Source organism: Musca autumnalis, unplaced genomic scaffold (genome assembly GCF_047663935.1).
Source record: "Musca autumnalis isolate F117 unplaced genomic scaffold, ASM4766393v1 scaffold_1, whole genome shotgun sequence".
Lineage (NCBI taxonomy): Eukaryota > Metazoa > Arthropoda > Insecta > Diptera > Muscidae > Musca > Musca autumnalis.
In genome coordinates, this window is record NW_027411644.1 from 196,514,226 (window position 1) to 196,530,513 (window position 16,288).

General features: G+C 38.7%; 1 protein-coding gene across 50 annotated transcripts in view; it reads left to right on the forward strand.

The window, feature by feature from the left end:
* Nucleotides 1–15,318, forward strand: part of Calx (sodium/calcium exchanger 3) — a 534,678-nt gene extending 519,360 nt beyond the window's left edge. For all 50 annotated transcript variants that reach the window (XM_073959657.1, XM_073959645.1, XM_073959656.1 and 47 more), the window contains 5 exons: nt 2,751–2,850; nt 3,014–3,139; nt 13,318–13,476; nt 14,724–14,895; nt 14,956–15,318. In XM_073959657.1, the coding sequence (XP_073815758.1) occupies nt 2,751–2,850; nt 3,014–3,139; nt 13,318–13,476; nt 14,724–14,895; nt 14,956–15,160 (762 nt within the window). In that variant the 3' untranslated portion in view covers nt 15,161–15,318. The remainder of the gene's footprint in view (nt 1–2,750; nt 2,851–3,013; nt 3,140–13,317; nt 13,477–14,723; nt 14,896–14,955) is intronic.
* The last annotated feature ends 970 nt before the right edge of the window (nt 15,319–16,288 follow it).

Genomic DNA, 16,288 nt, shown 5'->3' on the forward strand with positions numbered 1-16,288 from the left:
ACAGAGGTATGCTAAAGAAGTTTTATGGGGAGAACGGCCTTTACAAGGTCGGTCGTCTAGGGACAAAAGTTCCTCTAATTTCTTTTTATGGACAGAAGACCCTTTAAAGGTCTTTTATGGACAAAGGACCCTCTAAAGGTCTTGTTTGGGCAGATGACTCTCTAAAGGTCCTCTATGGACAGGAGACCTTTAAGGGTCTTCTATGGACCGAAGATTTTATAGTTTTTATAGTTTTCTATGGACATAAGTCTACTACGGGCAAAATATATTTTAAAGACCTTCTACAGATCTTCAATGGCCAGGTTGGGGTCCTCTACCAACATAAGACTTTTAAGAGATCTTCCGGATAGAAGATCTTTAGAGAACTTTTCTGGATAGAAGATCTTTCAAAGGTCTTCTTCTTCTATACACAGAAGTACTGTCCAAGGTCTTCTATGGAACCTTCGTAAGGTCTTCGATGCACAGTAGACCTTCTAAGGGTCTTTTATAGACAGAAAACCTTCTAAAAATGAGGAAGACTCTCCAAAATCCTCTAGGGATGGAAAACCTAAGGGTATTCTATGGACACAATACTTTCTTAAGGTCTTCTATTGAGTTATATGGAAGAAAGATGCTCCAAGGGAGTCGTTTAATTTTACGGACAGAATACCTTCATAGGGTCTTCTATGGACAGAATGCTTTGTTAGAGTCTTCTCTCTTAGGGTATTCTATGGACAGAAGACCTTTTTATGGCTTCGTAAGCTCCTCTATCGATAGAAATCCTTTTTAATATCTCCTATGAATATATTAGCTTCTTAAGACCTTTTATAGACATCAGACCTCCTGAAAGGTTTTTATGGGCATCAGACCCTCCAAGAGTCCTATATCGACTGAAGACCCTTTAAGGGAAGACGTTTTAAGGACCCTCCGTATATATCAATCAGTTGCTTGATTATGACATTGAAGTATTTGATGTCCGTATTGGGGCCAGGATGAAAGACATTGTAGGACGCTTCTTCGAAGAAAATAATCAATACAGACCTTCTAAAAGTCTTCAGTGGATAGGAAACTTTCCGAAGACCCTCTAAAGGTTATTTATGGAAAGAAGAACCTATTGTATAGACAAAACACCTTCTAAGGGTCTTCTCAGAACAGAATACCTTCTAAATATCATCTATGGACGATATACCTCTAATGGTAATCTAGGAACATCATTCTAAAAATGAGGAAGACTCTCCAAAATCCTCTAGGGATGGAAAACCTAAGGGTATTCTATGGACACAATACTTTCTTAAGGTCTTCTATTGAGTTATATGGAAGAAAGATGCTCCAAGGGAGTCGTTTAATTTTACGGACAGAATACCTTCATAGGGTCTTCTATGGACAGAATGCTTTGTTAGAGTCTTCTCTCTTAGGGTATTCTATGGACAGAAGACCTTTTTATGGCTTCGTAAGCTCCTCTATCGATAGAAATCCTTTTTAATATCTCCTATGTATATATTAGCTTCTTAAGACCTTTTATAGACATCAGACCTCCTGAAAGGTTTTTATGGGCATCAGACCCTCCAAGAGTCCTATATCGACTGAAGACCCTTTAAAGGAAGACGTTTTAAGGACCTTCTATGCACAGAAGACCTTCTAAGGCATTTCGTAGAGAAAAACACTTCTGAAGATCTTCGATAGGTAGATAGGTTTGTATTTATGCGTATGGCAAGCTCCCACATTCTTTGCTATAACAGTCTCAATATTGCTAGCTACAGGTGTCGATTAGCTTTGTTTCTTCTATCGCAGTGGCTCTGATGCACCTCAGACTCCACAATGAGGCATTTCCTAGGCGGCAAAGCGGGGTGCAGTATTTGCGGATAAGCTGGTAGAGGGTCTCGTATTCCATTGACGACGATACTTGAACTGTGGGAAATTATTGTCCCCAGCAGGCAGTTTTAAAACTTCTACTGTATTTATTCCTTAAGCGGTTTAAAACGGAATGACCTTGAAGTAGAACCAACCTGGAAATAGGAAAATGTGAGAAAAGAATGCTTAGAAGACCACTGCTGATATCAGATTCTCAGTGGGTATAAAACGCCTTTCACAAAGGTATTTCATCCTCGTTGTGTATTGCCCTACTTAAGGTATTTTGGAGGTCATGTTTGGTTATAGATTTGATTGCAATTTGGAGGTATGGACTCTCAGAATGTATACCTCATATTTTTACTCCAAAATGTTTTAGTATAATAAAGCTCCCATATAAGAAACAGTACCTACTGAAAAACTGAAAAATTAAAGATTGTGAAACTTTTTCCACAGCAACCCCAATTAGGGTTTTTCGTTTAGCAACAGTACATTTTAAATCGATATACACTTCCCTGGTCACGGCATTGATTCTAACTTAAATCATATCATGACGCCATATGTTCACTGTTACTGACATATGTGACTCATATTGATATGTATGTGTTGTATGGGTGACAGGAAAGTGATATTGTGTGGCTGTGACCATAGATGTCATCTTTTAAGATTCATTTGCAAAAAAAGACAACAGATGTTTCGATCTGTAAATATTTATTAGTGGTGATTTAAGCTGCACCAGCAATGATTTGAAAGAAATCAAAAATTCACATTTTGAGGTGGAAAGGAAATTTTTTTTCCAAGTTGTTTCACTACTTAATTAAATATTCTATAACTTTCCCTTGCACTACTTGATTATATCATCAATTTTGTTTTTCACATTGTAATGTTGTTTTTTGTTGTTTCTTCGTTTTTTTCATTTACAGAATACTGTAGACAAACTTGTACAAAGAGCCAATGCATCTCTCGTGATTGGAACATCCTCATGGAAGGAACAATTTGTTGAAGCCCTCACAGTAAATCCCGGTATGTAATAGAACGAAAAAAGAGTAGTAACGATAGAGATAAAGAAAGAGAGAGAGAGTTAAAAATCCATGAAATGAAAATCTCATTAAGCAACTTCTAAACCCACTTCCATCGTCCATTCAATTTCATTTTCTTTCAATTTCCTCTTCTTCTTTTTTTGCAGGCGATGATGATGACGGTGGTGAAGAGGGTGAAGATGGTGTGGCTTCCACACCATCATGTTTCGATTATGTGATGCATTTCTTAACATTATTCTGGAAACTATTATTTGCATTCATCCCACCAACAGGTAAGGATTTGTCTTTTTGTTGTTCTGTTCATGTTCGTCTTCTTCTTCGTTTTTAATTTGAATGAAAAGTCTTTCCAAGAACTTGTAAAAGTTTTCCTTAAGCTGTAACATCTTACATGAAGAAGGTAAAATGAAAAGAAAAGATATCAATGACAGCACAACGATTTTTTCAAATAAAAAGAAAAATATAAAGAGCGTTACGGATTTCTTAAAGGTCATTTGTGGCATAGACGTATGAAAGGTACAACATTTTTAGTTTATTATCTAATTGGCAGATGTCTTAATATATCAATATCAATAATTTTATTCAAAGGAACTTTCATGCGCAAGTGGTCGGTGTCATAAGAAAACATTTCTTTTGCTGAGATTGACCATCACAGATGGGATGCCACCCTCTGCTCTATTGCATTAGTGCATGGATGAACAAAAGGAGCACTCGCCTCTACGTTTTCGTACGATTCCATATAAATGCTCTCTTCGTGTTCATCATTGCATTAGGGTGATATAGAGGTTCCCCTTGATCCTTTCTAGAGATTCCGCAAATATCTGCTGTCCACAAGCTCATGGCAGGGATGCTCATGAAAAGAGTTCACTAGTATCATAAGTAAGCACCTTATTGGAGCCCTAAGGGCTGCGTAGCATTAATATTTGCATAGCACACTGGCGCCACATAGATTTCAGAAGACCGACCTACTGCGATATACGAGGTCAACACTGTCAACAAAAGTGCTGCCGGCGACGTAAAGACGTGCCATCGAATATAATAACCGACCAATATGTTCAGGCGGAGCCTCATTTCAGTCGTCTAAGTTGTGAAGAGTGTGTCAGTAGATTTAACGGCGAATAGCTCAGATGGAAGATGCTAGAATATCTTATAAATGAGCTAATTTATATGCAGAGATCAGCATGATAGTAGATTACGTGAAATACAAAAAAAACGGAAAGGTCTTCTATAGATAAAGGGATTTTTCAGGCAAAAGGGATTGAAATGTCTTTAATAGGCAGAAGCTATTTTTAAGATCATTTTAAGGGCAGACAAATACCTCCTACAGATATTCGATATACCAAAGGTCTCGACCTTTAAAGGGTTTTCGGTCGATAGAATACCTTTATAAGGTCTTCGGTCGATAGAAGACTTTTAAATAGTCTTCTCTCGACTGAAGCCCTTCTAAAGTTCCTCTAAGGACAGAAGATCTTCTGAATGCCTTCTAAAGTCAGCAGACCTTCTGAAGGCCTTCTATAGACATACGACCTTCTAAAGGTTTTCTATGGACAGAAGACCTTCTAAAGGACTTCTATGGACAGTAGACCTTAAAAGGGTCTTCTGGGGACAGAAGACTTTCTAAGGGTCTTCTACGGACAGTAGACCTTAAAAGGGTCTTCTGGGGACAGAAGACCTTCTAAGGGTCTTCTATGGACAGAAGACCTTCCAAGGGTCTTCTAGGGACAGAAGACCTTCCAAAGGACTTCTATAGACAGAAGACCTTCTAAAAGTCTTCTATGGACAGAAGACCTTCTAAGGGTCTTCTGGGGCAGAAGACCTTCTAAGGGTCTTCTAAGGACAGAAGACTTTCCAAGGGTCTGCTGTCTGTTTCCAAAGGTCTTCTATAGACAGAAGACCTTCTAAAGGTCATCTATTGACAGAAGACCTTCTAAGGGTCTTCTACGGACAGTAGATCTTCCAAGGGTCTTCTGGGGACAGAAGACCTTCTAATGGTCTTCTAAGGACAGAAGACCTTCCAAGGCTCTGCTGTCTGCTTCCAAAGGTCTTCTATAGACAGAAGACCTTCTAAAGGTCATCTATGGACAGAAGACCTTCTAAGGGTCTTCTACGGACAGTAGACCTTAAAAGGGTCTTCTGGGGACAGAAGACTTTCTAAGGGTCTTCTACGGACAGTAGACCATAAAAGGGTCTTCTGGGGACAGAAGACCTTCTAAGGGTCTTCTATGGACAGAAGACCTTCCAAGGGTCTTCTAGTGACAGAAGACCTTCTAATGGTCTTCTACGGACAGTAGACCCTCTAATGGTCTTCTATGGACAGAAGACCTTTCAAGGGTCTGCTGTCTGCTTCCAAAGGTCTTCTATAGACAGAAGACCTTCTTATGGTCATCTATGGACAGAAGACCTTCTAAGGATCTTCTACGGACAGAAGACCTTCTTAGTGCCTTTTATGGACAGAAGACCTTAGAAAAGTCTTCTGTAGACATAAAACCTTCCAAAAAGGTTCTATGGACCGAAGATCTATTAACGTTCGTCTATGTACAAAAGACCTTATAAAGGTCTTCTATGGACAAAAGACATTCTAAAGGTCTTTTATGGAAAGAAGACCTTCTAAAGTTCCTCTAAGGTCAGCAAACCTTGTTAAAGTCTTCCAAGGTCAGAAGACCTTCAAAGGGTCTTCTATAGGCAGATAAACTTCAAAAGGTCTTCTATGGACAGAGGGCCTATTTAAGGTTTTCTAAGATCAGAAGACCATCTATAGGTCTTCTATGGACAGAAGGCCATCAAAATTTATTCAATGGTCAAAAGACCTTCTAAAGGTCTTCTATAGACAGAAGACCTACTACTGGTCTCCATGGACAGAAGTCCTTCTTAATGTCAGAAGTCTTTCTAAAGGTCTCCATGGACAAAACCTTCTAAAGGTGGTCTATGGACAGAAGTCCTTCAAAGGGTCTTCTATGCACAGAAAACCTTCCAAAAGGCCTTCTATAGACAGAAGACCTTCTTAAGGTATTTTATGAACAGAAGTCCTTATAAGGGTCTTCTAGGGACAGAAGACCTTCCAAAGGTCTTCTATGGACAGAAGACCTTCTAAAGGTCATCTATGGACAGAAGACCTTCCTTCCAAAGGTCTTCTATGGACAGAAGACCTTCTAAACGTCTTCTATTGACAGAAAACCTTCCAAAGGTCTTCTATGGACAAAAGACCTTCTAAGGGTCTTCTATGGAAAGTAGACCTTCTAAAGGTCATCTATGGACAGAAGACCTTCTAAGGGTCTTCAATGGACAGAAGACCTTCCAAAGGTCTTCTATGGACAGAAGACCTTCTATGCACAGAAGACCTTCAAAAGGTCTACTATGGACATAAGCCATTTATGGAAAGTAGACCTTCTAAGAGTCTTCTATGGACAGAAGACCTTCCAAAGGTCTTCTATGGACAGAAGACCTTCTAAAGGTCATCTATGGACAGAAGACCTTCTAAGGGTCTTCAATGGACAGAAGACCTTCCAAAGGTCTTCTATGGACAGAAGACCTTCTATGCACAGAAGACCTTTAAAAGGTCTACTATGGACATAAGCCATTCTAAAGGTCTTCTGTGGACAGAAAAACTTCTAGAGGTCTTCTCAGGAGACCTTCTAACGGTCTTCCTAGGTCAGAAGACCTTCAAATGGTCTTCTATGGGCAGAAGATTTTCTAAAGATGTTTTAGGGACAGAAGACCTTCCAAAGGTCGTCTATAGACAGAAGACCTTCAAAAGGTCTTCATTGGTCGAAAGACCTACTAAAGGTCTTCTTTAGACAGAAGACCTTCTACAGGTCTCCATGGACAAAACTTTCTAAAGGTGGTCTATGGACAGAAGACCTTCTAAGGGTCTCCTATGCACAGAAGACTTTCAAAAGGTCTATTATAGACAGAAGTCACTCTAAACGTTTTCTATGGACAGAAGACCTTCTAAAGGTATTCTGTGGACAGAAGATTTTCTAGAGGACTTCTATGGAAAGAAGACTTTCAAAAGTTCCTTTAAAGTCAGCAGACCTTCTAGAAGACTTCTAAAGCTCTTCTAAGGACAGAAGACCTTCTAAAGGTCTTCTATGGAAAAAAGGCCTTCTAAATGTTTTCTATGAACAGAAGACCTTGAAAGAATATTCTAAGGTCAGAAGGTGGTCTATGGACAGAAGACCTTCTTAGGGTCTTCTATGGACAGAAGACCTTCTGAAGGTAAGAAGACCTTGTCAATTTCGTCTATGGCTAGACCTTCTATAAGCAATAAACTTACTGAAAATGTTCTTTAGACTATAGGTTTTCAGATATCTACTGTAGATAAAGGAGTTTTATGAGGAAATCTGCTGCAGACAATTTGGAGTCGCACAGGGCCGCCCGTCTGCCTATCTGGCTGGTTGGTGTGCACGATAGCTTTCGAAGAGATCAAACGAGTTGATCAAAACTTTTAATCTCGTAAGATTTGGTCGAAACTTATATCAAGATCAAAGATGGACCATATCAAACCACTGCTTCGGGTTCCTAAACCAAAAAATGGTGACCAAAATTGTGTACATGATAACTCCATAAAATAATACGGTAATTATTCGAGCCATAGACTAGGTTCGTATATGGATAATATGGAATATGGGGTATATCATTCCACTTTTACGAATTTCAGCATAAACATCTGATGAGCACGATAACCTACCAATTGAGTATCCGATTTGCCCGAAACTTTTCACATCGAAAAGTTCCAAAAGTTCCTGGTTCCACCCTCTAAGAAGTTCAAAATATTCGCTTAAGTGCAGTTTAACGGCTGCTCGAGGTTTGTTTTGAAATTTTAGTCGAATGTAGCTCTTGTGATTCTGTTTTCGCGGGTGAGTCCGTGCTTTCCGACATAATGGCCCAAAAGCTATACAAATTATAGGTCACCAACAAAAATGGCCTGTCGAAAGGAATGACTACCAAAATTAGATACAGTTCAAGGTTGGATTATGTCGGTCCATTTGTTAAGGTTCTTGTGATCACGCTAAAGGAAGTCAATACTTGCTGAGATATGGGCCCAAAATTTTCAAATATTTAGGGTCACTTCTTCATGCACCTATTGCACTAAAGTTTTTAGTAATATTTGTGGTCTTTGTTACGGCGTTATAATTTTATTTTACAAATATTCCAAAAACTGCGCCCTAGTTTTTTCTTTTGTCACCTATGCTATTGTGCTAATGGCCCACAAAAATTTTCTTTAAAATCCACCCTTATTTGGACTGGTAATACCTTAGAAAATATTCATTAAAGTCTAATCTTATTTGTATATTGGACCCTCAAAACTATTCTTATAATTCACTCTTTTTTTGCCAGATAATCTTCGAAAGACATCTTTCAAAACCACGATTCCTTGACGGTCCTCAGGAATATTCTTAAAAATCCGCCCCTATTTGGTCTGAAATATTCTTAAAAATCCGCCCCTATTTGGTCTGAAATATTCTTAAAAATCCACGCTTCAATTGGCGAAAGGATTTATAGTCTGGTATCTTGAAGTGTTGCATGTAGATCAATATTGATTTGTGATGGTTTTGAAGGAAACTTTGGCCAAAAGCTTTTCAAATTTTATTTCTCATATTAAAAGTAATCTCAACTACGTTTTAATCTACACATTAATCTTTATCTCTCCATAGTCCCTTGATTGTTTCAATAACTTACCAACCACTAATACCATGCAACTTCAACCTAAGTAAACAAATTAAATTTCCATTATAAAATAAATGTTGTTTTTCAGTTAGTTGTTGTTGTTGGTCTTGAAAAAAGCTGCTAAAAATTACATTAAAAACAAAAGTTAAGATAAAACGACGACCAACTTCAACAGTGAAAGTGCCACTTAAAAAAGTGAAACAAAACAACTCGAGGTAATATTTTTCTGCCATGGTGGTGCCAACACCACCAGCGGCGGCACCAAATCCATGCAGCTCTACAAAACAACAACAGGTGTTGTCATGTCAAAGTTATTTCCACATCCTGCCGGTGTTGTAGTTACTTGTCGTTTTAGTCTAACCTTGTTGTTGTTGCTGTTGTTTTTAATTTTGTTTTCATTTTTTTGCGCTGTGTTCTCCACTTTCACTTCGGCTAACAACTTTTTAAATGACTGCTGCAGGTCATGTTATGCGGTTTACCACGGCTACAAAACGATATTGTCTCACGATATTTTGCTATTTTGTTTTTAAGTTTTGTTATTTCTTTTTTTTTCTTAAATACAGAAGAAAAAATAACACGAATACAACAACAAATTGTTTGTTCCAAATGAGGATTTGCCCTTGGAAAATATTCTTTAAAATATCCAATATGGTGTCCAATTTGTTTCCGACATTAAATGTAGTTAGACAACCGAACTTTGCAACTAATGTAATTTTGGGAGGCATTACTTTCGATAGTTTTGGTGCCATCCAACCATGTTAATAGGCCACCGTATAATTTTTTAGAGCTTTTAAGTCATTATTTCAGGAAGCATAGACTTGCTCACGAAAAAATTGATTATTTTAATCAGAAATATATGGGCGACTTTCGATGAAAATTTCAAAACAATCCTCGAACAGCCCTTAAACTGAACTTACCCGGCAATTTTTATCTTTTATGATAGAGGTAGCGGATGGAGTTTTCCGTCGTTGTCCATCGTCGAACTCAATTTAAGTTTGAGAGAAGTATTATGATGTGCAATGGTTGAGTCAATGTCGGTCCCCAGCAAACCAAATGTCTGATGTCCGACACGTCTGAACAATTTCGGAATAAATGTCGTTCAGATTTCATTCCGATTTCTAAACGATTTTTCGGAGAGGAAATAGTTCAGATTTTGTACGATTTCGGAACGAATGTCGTAAAGAAATTTCCTTTCCGAATTTCCCAAGGATTTTCTTCGGATTTCGTTACGAAACCGGACCGAAATCGATTCGATGTCGCTCCGATATTTCGTTCCGAAATTATATCAACCACTTCATACAACTTTCGTTAATATATCGTTACGATTTCGGATCAGATATCGGACGTATCGTCCGAAAACATAATAACATTGTACACTGGACCACAAGGAGTACCTTCGGTAAAAGTTTGAAAACAATCCTCTAACTGCACCTAAGTAAAAAGTTGAGCTTTTGTGAGGAAGGTTCCCCAAGCTGTTGTTCCTTCTTGTCACTTGATGTACGTTTGAAAGAAATTTTACGATGTGTAAAGTTTCGCAAATATCGGATACTCAATTCGTAAGTAATAGTGCTCATCAATCATTTGAACTTTGTGCCTTTAACTTTTCTGCCTTTATCTCAGGAAATAAATCAGAACGACCCGAAACATGTGCTTAAACTGCACTTTTGCGAATATTTTTGAAATTTTGTGTAGTGGAGGACCCCTATACTCCATATACGAACCTGACCTATGTCTAGAATTAATATGCATAGCTTGAACCAAATCGGTTACGCCCTTCAAGAGTTTTGTGGGTGAGGTAACAGTAGTAGTGGGCCGATAGGGTGCATCTTCTAACTTAAACTAAAACAATTAAACTAAATATCAGAAGACCCAAAATCAGCTGATTCGTTCGAAAGTAATCGAGCGCTCCAGCTAGCCAAACGGACTGACGTCCAAACACCATTATTTCGATGAGTCACATTTAATTTTTATAAGGCTGAGGGTATAAAAATACTGACCTAAAAAGTTGCCCAGTATCCTTGGGAGGTCTCTCATCGTCCGCGAACACAATGTGTCGCAGATGATGTTTTATAAGCCGCCATCGATTGTCACTTATTTTACCAAGAGGATCAGCTCTATCGATAACCGCAATGCGAAGTTCGTCTGGAACCATCGATATGTTTGTGTTGTTTTCAGAGAAGAGATCTGGAAGATACCTTGTTGGTTAGCTTGTGAGGTTTCCTTGGAATTGGTATCATTCCGGCTCTTAGTCTGTTGGTGTTAGATAGAGGGCTTGGTGTCCTGACTTGGGTTGGGTTTCTTCTTAGGCTTTGGGTGTGGTTCCAAGTGGTTCCTTTCTTAATAGTGTCCTGCCTCGGGAGGCAAGTTCTATATACTCCGGCCAATGGACAGTCCTACTGGATATTATGCATTCCTGGTTTCATAGGGCTAACGCATTCTGCTGAGGCATAGGCTAGTTCATCGGCGACTCTAGTCGCTGGAACGACTCTGGTCTCTAGTTCGTCCTCCGATAAAATATCCCCGGTCTAAACAGAACCGCAGACATCGATTGTCACTGATTTTACCAATAGGATCAGTTCTATGGATGACCGCAACGCGAAGTTCATCTGGAACCATCGGTCGTTTGGTGTTCTTTTCAGAGAAGAGATGTGGAAATGCCTCGGGGCATTGGGGTGCGTGTGAGGTTACCATGGCATTGGTATCTTTCCGGCTATCAATCTTTTGGTGGCAGGTAGAGGAGACAGAGTGTTCGCTGTCCAGTCTCGGGTTGGGTCTCTTCTTAGACTTCGGATGTGGAGAAGTAGAGGTCTTGGAGTCCTGTGGTTTGTCAGTTGACCTTGTTCTCTTGTGGATTAACAATACTGGTAGTGGTTCTTTCCTTAATAGTGTCCTGCCTCGGAAGGCAAGTTGTATATGCTCCGGCCAATGGACAGTCCTAATGGATGTTAGGCATTCCTGGTTTCATAGGGCTAACGCTTTCTGCAGAGACCAGGGCAAGTTTAGCGACGATTTCAGTCCCTGCAACGACTGTGGTCTCTAGTTCGTCCTCCGATGAAGTGTCCTCGCAGTCATCGATTGTCGCTGGTCTTACCAACAGAGAACAGATCTGGAAAATGCCTCGCGTGTGTGGTTACAATGGCTTTGGTATCTTTCCGGCTATCAATCTTTTGGTGGCAGGTAGAGGAGACAGAGTGTTCGGTGTCCTGACTCGGGTTGGGTCTCATCTTAGACTTCGGATGCGAAGAGGTAGAGGTCTTGGAATACTGTGGTTTGTCAGTTGACCTTGTTTTTTTGTGGATTAACAACACTGATTGAGGTAGTGGTTCTTTCCTTAATAATGTCCTGCATCGGATGGCAAGTCCTATATGTTCCGGCCAATGGACAGCCGTATTGGATACTAGACGGTTCTGGTTTCAAAGGGCTAACGCTTTCTGCAGAGGCCAAGGCCAGTTTATCGAGATTTCCTGACTCGGGTTGGGTCTCTTCTTAGACTTCGGATGTGGAGAGGTAGAGGTCTTGGAATCCTGTGGTTTGTCAGTTGACCTTGTTCTTTTGTGGATTAACAGCACTGATTGAGGTAGTGGTTCTTTCCTTAATAGTGTCTAGATACTAGACGGTCCATAGGATTAAGGCTTTCTGTTGATGCCAAGGCCAGTTTATCGACAACTTCAGTCGCTGTAAAGACTGTCGTCATTCAATAAAGTGTCCCCGCCCTAATCAGAACCGGCAACATCTTCGATGACCACAACACGAAGTTCGTCTGCCGATAGACAGTCCTACTGGATACTAGGCGGTCCTTAGAACTAAGGCTTTCTGCTGAGGCCAGTTTATGGACAACTTCAGTCGCTGTAACGACTGTCGTCATGCGATAAAGTGTCCCCGGCCTAATCAGAACCGCCAACCTCATCGATGACCACAACACGAAGTTCGTCTGGAGACCATGGATCGTCGGAGAAGAAATCCGAAAGATAATTTGTGGCTTTGGTTAGCTTATGAGCTTACCTTGGCATTCGTATCTTTCCGGCCCTCAATCATTTGGTTGCAGATAGAGGAACTAGAGGTTTTGGATCTTATCTCGAGTTTGGTCACTTATTAGACTTCGGGTGTGGGGAGGTATTGGTCCGGAGTCCTCGGTTTGTGTTTTTTAGCCCTCGGGTATGGTTCCTGCATTCGGCTACATCTCTTCGGCATGTTCTTTAATGAAGAAAGTTTGGTTTTGGTTGAAACCACACTACCAGGAATAGAGTCCGTTGCTGAGACAGTCTTCCAGCCCCCCTTGATTTGCCTTTGGGGTTGATTCATGTCAATCTTGAGAAATATCCTGCCTATGTGACAAAAAAAAGAGGTATTGAGATCAAAGAAATGAATAACATCATACCGGACGTGTCCTTTAGCGGATATTGGGACGGACTAATACAAGTAAAGGTTAAACATTGTGGTCTGATAAACTGTTCTCGGCTTCAGCAGAACCGCTACCTTGACTTAGACAAAGGGCCAGTGTTTACTGTCGAAGGGCTAGTAATTTCCGGTTTTGCGAAGACAGACTATTCCTTACTAATTTAAAATTGGGTACGACTGTGGTCTCTAGTTCATGCTCTGATAAAATGTCCTTGGTCTCAGCAGAACCTCCACCCTGAATTAGATTCAGGGCAAGCGTTTACTCCAGAAGGCTGATAAAAATATATTCTTATATTTCTTCTTAATATTTACAGCCTATATTTTTCATATCACTCAATTTATAAATTTAAAAATTAATTTTTTCTTCTTCTTGTCATATTTTTTTTAGATATTGCCGGCGGCTATCTGTGTTTCGTTGTGTCGATATTCTGCATTGGTGTAGTAACAGCCGTTATTGGTGATATTGCCTCATATTTCGGTTGTACATTGGGCATCAAGGATGCTGTCACTGCCATTTGTTTTGTTGCTTTGGGTACCAGTATACCAGGTAAGTTGAGAACGCAACAAAAACAAACACTTATTTATACAACTATTGGCCGAAAGGCTGAAAGCCAATTTATAAAGGAAACTGAAACAGGTCTTGTTGTGCCCCACGTTGGGCGCCAATGAAACAGTTCTGCCTCTCAACTGGCATTTAATGTGCCAGTATCCAACAAAGACCGAAGAATTTAATTTCAAGTAAACACTTTTATTATTACTCGGAGTAAAGTTATCAAATAGTTAAGGCCGCGGCACATACGGTCCGTTATGCGTCGCATCACGCGTTAAGAACAACAACCACATGAAAAATTTGTAAGTGATGCCAAGTTTGTTCTGGAAGTTTTCATGTGGTTGTGGTAACGCGACGCTCAACGGACCGTATGTGCCGCGGCCTTTCCTATGTAACTCGTTTGAATGGACTTTGCTGAATGAGCGAATTCTTAGATTTTATTCTACTTAGCTGCTCCTTATGAGAAGCGATATAGTCATCTAGAACTAGTTGCTTAAAATAGTAGTAACAAAAATATTTACATAGTTGCATTTAAGCGGTTAACTTTTAAATTCAGGGTTGCATCTTTGATCTTAAACTAGATTTACATTAAGGATAAATCAAATATATACGTTTACATATGAATTCATGGTTTTATCTTAACATACTTAATAAAATATTTAAAAAATATACAATGGGCTGTTTCAAAACTCTTTTTCAATTGAAATTTTATAGATAGCCAATATGTAAATTCTACTGTGTAAAGAAATTAACTGTTGCCTACTTTTAGGCACCAAAGCAAGTTTTACTCCGATTTCATTAAACCGGCTGAAACTAGAATCTCCGTTTGTTAATTGTTAATGATAGGGCAGCGGTTAAATCTGCTTCGTTAAATATTAAAATAATAATTTTGCATATCAAAACGAGGTGCAGATACATATTGACAGCGATCATGAACTGATCGTAATCACATATAAAATAAAGATGAAAATGAATTATTGGAAGGCATATACTCGGCTCCAAAGAAAAAGTCTAGACCCTAATAGTACGTTTACATTTACGAAATCCACTCGATTACAACTGTCAATTCCTTTGCGTATACCTGAAATGAAATCTATTGGATTTCATTTGACGTTTAAACAATGCAATTGACAGTTGAAATCGAGTGGATTTCGTAAATGTAAACCTAGCATAATCGTATACATTAACAAAATCATTGGTCACCCTTTTATTAACAACCTCCTTGTTTTTGTTTCGATTTCCAGATACTTTCGCCAGTAAAGTCGCTGCCATCCAAGATAAGTATGCCGACGCCAGTGTGGGCAATGTAACCGGTAGTAATGCTGTCAATGTCTTCCTTGGTATTGGTGTTGCGTGGTCTCTGGCCGCCATTGTGCACGAAGCCAAAGGTACCGTCTATGCGGTGGAACCTGGAACGTAAGTCACTTGAGAAAATATGTGAAAACTTTTGATTTTTCAACTCCCTTCATTTTCTAGGATTGCTTTCTCGGTAACGCTCTTCTGTTCCGAGGCTTTGATTGCCATACTAATTCTCATGTTGAGACGTAGTAAATCAGTTGGCGGTGAATTGGGTGGTCCCAAGAAAATCAAATACATTAGCAGTGGTATTCTGTTCAGTTTATGGGTTATCTATTTGCTGGTCAGTACTCTGGAGGCTTATGGTGTTATTAAAGGATTCTAAGCAAAGGAGAGAAACAAACAGCAAGCAAATCCAGCATACTTCCAATTTCACAAAAGAAAAAACCACACACACACACACATACACAATACACCCCAACAAATACACACAAACAAACATACCGGAGATTCAATGCATCTTTAATTAATTAACAGTAAAAAGGATGAAGCAAAAGAAGAGTAACAACAACCAAAAAAGTGATGGTCATACAAAGAAAAGGATAACAACAACAACATTATACAACAACTACAAACTAGAACAGCATTACTATTTGTAAACTAAAACAAAACCAAAAAATACCTTTTTTATATTTAACTACTACTACATCTATCTCTATCTACTATCTATCTATCAGTCTATCTATCTATCAATCTACATACCTACATATGTATACAAAAAAACAACATAAAAACATTTCACTACAACAACAACTATTTACTAGAACAATTTGAACTATAACTACAACTATTGTTATATTATTTAGAGAGAAAAACAAAACAAAAAAACGGTAAATAAAGAAGAAAAGGAAATAGGATGAAGCAGGAAACAAAAATTTAGATCAAGAAAGACGCCAATATAAGCCCTAATTAATTTAGACTTACTCTACTACTACTACAACTACACTTAATGTTAGAATCGACCTTAAAAACCAAACCTAGTTACGAAAGAGAGGGAACCAAAGATAATTACTTTGTTGTTGGGTTCTAAAAAAATAACCCAGCAAACAAATCTCTTTTTAAAAAAGCCAAAAAACGAATAATAATCTTAAATCTACAGAAATGCATGAATGGATCTTTGTACAGGACTATGTCTCTCTGTCTGTTTTTTATGTAAATGGCAACCAAACAGAATTTCTAATTCTGTTTGGTCCACACTTCAGTCCAGTCAACGTTAGTTAAACTAGCTAAATATAATCTTAAATAAACCAAAAAAAACAACAAATTATGTAAACAAAATCAAGCAAAATTTAATGCAACTAAGTACTTTAAAAGAAATTACCTAAGAAAAAAACAAAACAAAAAACATAAATTTACTCTTAAACTTACGATTATTATAAGCGAAAATCCCCCTGCCCCCACAGATTCCCAAATCCTAATCAAAAAAATATTGAATCATTGGGACTAAATTTAG